Source organism: Eumetopias jubatus, unplaced genomic scaffold (genome assembly GCF_037043125.1).
Source record: "Eumetopias jubatus isolate StellerSeaLion01/CBP00866 unplaced genomic scaffold, mEumJub1_p1.0 scaffold_11, whole genome shotgun sequence".
Taxonomy (NCBI): Eukaryota; Metazoa; Chordata; class Mammalia; order Carnivora; family Otariidae; genus Eumetopias; species Eumetopias jubatus.
In genome coordinates this window covers 3612523-3617631 of record NW_028274817.1, presented here as the reverse complement: position 1 = coordinate 3617631, position 5109 = coordinate 3612523, and the positions used below count along the sequence as shown (strand labels likewise).

At 66.1% G+C, this 5109-nt stretch overlaps 1 protein-coding gene across 1 annotated transcript; it reads right to left on the bottom strand.

Moving 5' to 3' along the window:
• Positions 1-3727: 3727 nt before the first annotated feature.
• On the bottom strand, positions 3728-4746 carry LOC148162965 (heat shock transcription factor, X-linked-like). Its single transcript, XM_088028899.1, has 2 exons — positions 4627-4746; positions 3728-4408 (listed from the first exon to the last, which is right to left on the bottom strand). Exons 1-2 carry the CDS (start codon positions 4744-4746, stop codon positions 3728-3730), a joined length of 801 nt encoding a protein of 266 aa, XP_087885025.1.
• Between the last annotated feature and the right edge of the window lie 363 nt (positions 4747-5109).

The following is a 5109-nucleotide window of genomic DNA, read 5'->3' as shown; positions in this document are numbered from 1 at the left end:
GGGGGAAGCACACTGGGCCCCGACCTCCGGGGGCCCGTCGGCGAGATCGATCAGTGACCGCGTGGACCTCCCCTGCCCATCTCTGAGGTTCTGCCCCAGGCCGAGGGCTGTAGCCCGGGACCCGTCTCTGCGCCTTGTCACCGCGCCAGGGACCTTGCTTGTGCTGGAGGTGTGGACCAGGCTCTGGCTGTGGCTCTAATCAGCCCTGCCTGTCGGTCTGTAGAGCACGATTCGTTTTGGCGTCTTTGCTCATAAAGGTTCCCGCCGAACCCCGCCAACTTTCGTCCCCCGAGAGCTCGGCGCCAAGGCGCCGGCCGGCGTCAGTCACCAGAGGCAGAGCCCCGTTTGGTCCCAAAGCCTGACGTGGCTTGACTGCAAATCCAGCTGAAGAACTAAGAAGGTCAGAGCCGACGAACCTCCAGGATTCAGCCAAGAACAAAGGAACCAGGGTGTCCCCGGCCCCTGCGATGTAGCCGTTTCCTAAGAGCTGTTGGGCACTCACACTCTGCAGTAGCGTCCTCCTGTATTCGTAGGCGCCCTGGGACGTCTCCGAAATGGGTTCCTAACAGTGGCATTGATGCGTGGCGACCTGCACTTCCCACACTTGAACCTGCAGTGTCATCCTGTGGAGCGGACCTTTTCAGCTGGTTTGTGTATTTGGGAAGGGGAGGGTGAGGTCCTTCCTCCGGATCCCGCCTCGCAAACTGAGGCGTCCAGAGCCTCACGGTATCTGGTGGAAGCACGAGGCGGTCGGGCGAGGGGGGTGGGGGTGCGGGCCACACTCGGGGCCGGGGTCTGCGCTTGGAGGCCCTGTGGGCCCTGGGGCCTGGTCCTCCTTTGCGTGGGGCGCTGTGCTGGCCCCTGCAGGCCGTCCCGCCGCCTCCCTGGTCTCTGCCCCCCGGTTGGCAGGACCGTCCCCTCCCCCCTCCGCCCCGCTCCCCAGCGGGGACCTCGGGAATCTCTCCAGCCCTTGCCCTGTGTCCCCAGCTGGGGGATCGCCCTGGTGTGAGGGGTTGGCACTAGGTGAGGAGCGCTCTTCCTGGGGACTGAGCTGGGATTTCCACGGCTTTGCTCGGGAACGAGGTCTCAGCTGTTGGTGCCTCTCTCAGACAGCCCTCTCTGGGGTCGCTGCTTTACGTGCTGTCACAGAACCACGTGACAGCCCATGCCCTGCTTTGGGGCGACGACCCGGAGCACCCGGGCGGTCTCTCTGCACTGGTGACCCGGGTTTCACACGGTGGCTCTCGTGATGAGCGTGAACCTCAATCCTCCCCACGCGCCCCAGGGCACCCAGGCAGAAAACGGCCCGCATGGCTCCACAGGACACGCGCTCCGGGACGGATGATGACAGCACTTCTTTCCCCTGGGGTTGGCCGTTCAGTGGGGGAAAGGCTCCGGCTCCTCCCCGCTCCCGCCGTCACCGCTTGGCACCTTCACCCAAGGAGGGACAGAGAGAACGGGAGCCTAGCGGAGATGGTGGGGGCCCACTGAGGAACAGAGCTGACCCCAGCCCAGCAGGAAGGAGGCTTGGGCAGCGTTCTGTGGGACGTGAGCCCGCGGCCACCAGACCCGCCCGGCTCTACCACTTGGGCATCAAGGGTCCCATCTCTGGTACTTTGGAGCCCACTTCCCACGGCCCTCCTTACGCAGCCTTTGCTGTTCGAATCCATTCTCACTTTCCTAGATGCTCTCACCTAGGACGGTATCCTGGGCACAAAAGTTAAGATCCAGGGCGCGCCTGGGGGGCTCAGTCGACTGAGCGTCCGACTCTTGGTTTCCAGCCGGGGCATGAGCTCAGGGTCCTGGGATCCACCTGCGTCAGGTTCCGAGCCCAGCGTGGAGTCTGCGTGGGATTCCTTCCCCCTCCCTCCGCCTGCCCTTCAGCTCCTCCCCCAGCCCTCGCTTGCTCTCTCTCTCTCTCTCTCTCTCTCTCTCTCTCTCTCATAAATAAATAGAATCTTAAAAGAAAGTCAACTGCAGTGCTCTGGGCCTGCACGGCCCCTCCCCTGTTTCCCGGAGCACAGGTTGTTTCCAAGACTTTCTTTGGCCGTCTGGGCCCAGCCCATGGGAAGCCTTTCACGCTCAGTTCCCTCCTGGGCGAGCTGCGAGTGCTGCCTGCTGGCCCGGCCCAGGAGGGCTCGGGGCCAGCCCGTTGCCATCAGCAGCGTTAGGGCCGACAGGCAGACGTGACTGCGTGGTGTGAAGGAAGCGTGGGGCGGGTCTGCCCCTGGCATCCCACGCAGTCTAGGCTTTGTGCGTAACGGCCACACGCTCTTTAGGGAGCGCGGACAGTGGAGGTGCCAGATGGGCACACCTGCCCCTTTCTGTAGAGATTTGCTGACGTCAGCAAGTTTCCCACGGGTTTGAGTCTATAGGAGCCGGTGGTGGTCCAAACAGTCTGGGCTTCGGGATCGGGAGGCATACGGAAGTCCGCGATACAGAGGGAAAACGACAAAGGCCGCTCTCAAGAGCTCGGGAGTTCCCAGGTTGATGACGCTTTGAAAGGGGAGGAGGCCCCGTTCGTGAGCGTCAGTTCATCAGGGAGCAGGCTGGCGCAGGCTAGATTTGGCGGCGGTCACCTGAGCGCTAGTCTCGGGGTGACGGGTGCCCCTGTTCCTCCGTCGCCGTGTGCTCATTCTCTTGCGGGCTCTCCCCCCTTCTCACGGGGCCCCCCCACCCGCTGTCCGGTGGAGAGTGGAGGAGAGCCGTGTCTCTTGTTCGGGTGGACGGCTGCTTTTCCCTCCGCCCGGCTTCGGAGCCCTTCCTGCGCTGTCTGTGCCCCTTTGGTGCTACGGTGAGAGCACGGATGCCCGAATGCCGGTGCTCCTTGAGAAAATCGCTCCTTAAAAGAGGCTCGGCGAGGACAGCGTGCATTCTATGGACGCTGGACACCCCAGCAACCAGAGGTTGCTTCTTCCCAAGTCGAAGCGTGGCACGCTTGACGTCTTTAGTTCCAAAGAGGAAGAGAAGGAACGGGAAGGAAAAGGGGGAATGTCACCAGCTCCTGTACCTGCAGGCGAGCCAACCATAAATCCTGTGGTCCGGACCCCAGCGAGCCCCCTCCGCACTGACAAGCTGTAGGACCCTGGCGGCAACTGTCCCCCCCCTCACCCGGGCGCTGGAGAACGGTCAGGGCCCCTTGTAGCCCTCTTACGAGGAGAGCCTGGACCTCTTCTCGTGGGTAAAGTGAAGGTCCTGTCACACAAGGGCCCCAGCACGACAGGGAAACGTGCCTGCTTGGCCGGGAAAACATCGCCATCGTGCTCACCAGGCCACCGATGCTCGGTTCTGGTACCCGTCAAGCGCCATAAAGAGCCTTGTTAACCACGGGATGCGGAGCCTCCGAGGGGCCCGACCGGGGGTCTCCTGGGCCCCTGTGTTCTGCCGGGAGGGGCGTTGTGCTTACTTCTTCACCACGCCAGCAGAAAGCGAGCGGAGGGCTAGCCAGCTGCTGAGAAAGAGACATTGCGGTGGCCACGAGCACTGGGTTCATCGCGGAGGCCACGGGCACGGGGGGTCATCGCGGAGGCCACGGGCACGGGGGGTCATCGCGGAGGCCACGGGCACGGGGGGTCATCGCCGAGGCCACGGGCACGGGGGGTCATCGCGGAGGCCACGGGCACGGGGGGTTCATCGCCGAGGCCACGAGCACGGGGGTTCATCAGAAAAGGGCTCCCTTTCTGAAACGTGTTATTGGCCTGCCTGTTTTCCGACGACAAGACCGCCCCTAGCTGCTGTAGTGTGTGCAGTGGGGGTACTCGGGGGGCCCGTCGGTAGGTGGCAGGTGTTTGGGGGAACAGCGGCCGTCCGGACAGCAGTGGAAGGGGTTTCGGGGGTGAGGAATCACAGTCCCGGGGGCGGCAGGTGCAGCAGCCCCGCCGGGCGCCCGGGGGTGGCACACGGGCAGCAGCCCGGCCCCGGGGAGCTGCGTGGTGGGCACGGGGAGCAGCACGGGGGGCCCGGCGGCCAGGCCCAGCAGCGGCCCGCAAGGGTGCACCTGCCCGGAAGGCAGGGGGAGACAGACCCAGGGGAACGGCGCTGCCTCGGCCCCGTCGGCCGCGAGGGTGATGGGCGCCTGGGCACCCTGGGGCCGGCCGACTGCCGCGGGGGGCTCTGTCAGGGTGGGCCTGGCCGCCGCCCCGAGCGTGGCCGGAGGGGCCGACTGGCTCCTGCCCCGGGCGGTGGGGCCGCCCCGCTGTCGGCTGCTCACCGGCTCCCGCTGGTCCCCAGCAGAGGACGGGACTCCCTCTGGGCGCGGGCTGGCTCTAGGTGCTGCCGGGGGGACGCCCGGGGCTTCGGGCTCGCTCTCCGTCTGCCTCGACGCGGATTTAACGCCCACTCTCCTCTTCATCCTCACCAGCAGGTGCGGGCAGTCTCTCTGACAGGAGGGGCCCCTGTAGAACTGTAACTGGGTGCAACATGGAAAGAGGAAAAGAAAGACCCCGTCACAACAGAGCTGACGGCAAGCGGCCACCAGATCGAGGCCCCTCCGCGGCCTCACCCAGCGGTCGGCCCCGAGGCCTCTTGCGAGAAGGTCACAGTCCCCACAGGAAGCCGCGCGCTCGCTTCCGCACCCTCAACGCTCCCTCGCTCAGGACTCCCACGGCACCCGTGGGCAAGGACTACAGGTGGCCGGCTGCGGTCAGCGTCCGAGTCCGAAGAGGGGGGGCGTGGAGTTTGCAGACGGGGCAGGAGATGCGGCGGCTTTCGGAGCCCACGGCGGCTGGCCGCAGAATCGCGCGCCATCCCCCCCCACCTCCCCCCCCCACTCCCCCCACCTCCCCCCGCACCCCCCCCACCCCACCACCCCCCCCCCCGGGGTGGGAGTCCCTGGCTCTGGGCCTCCAGGGGCCCGCTGAGCTGGGGAAGCACGCCCATTCGTTCAACCCTCGACATGCTTCCCAAAGTGCTTTTGGGGCTAGCACGGCCCCCAGACGCCCAGGGGACACTGCTGGCTCACCCAACGGGGCCCGCCCACCCGCCTCCGGGGACGGCTTAGAGCCGCGGGGTCACGCGTGCGCACACACAGCCCCTGCGGACGCGTGGTCCCCGCCCCCCGGGCAGCGGGGCAGGAGGGTCCAGTGATTCCCGGGCTTTATGGGGAGGCGC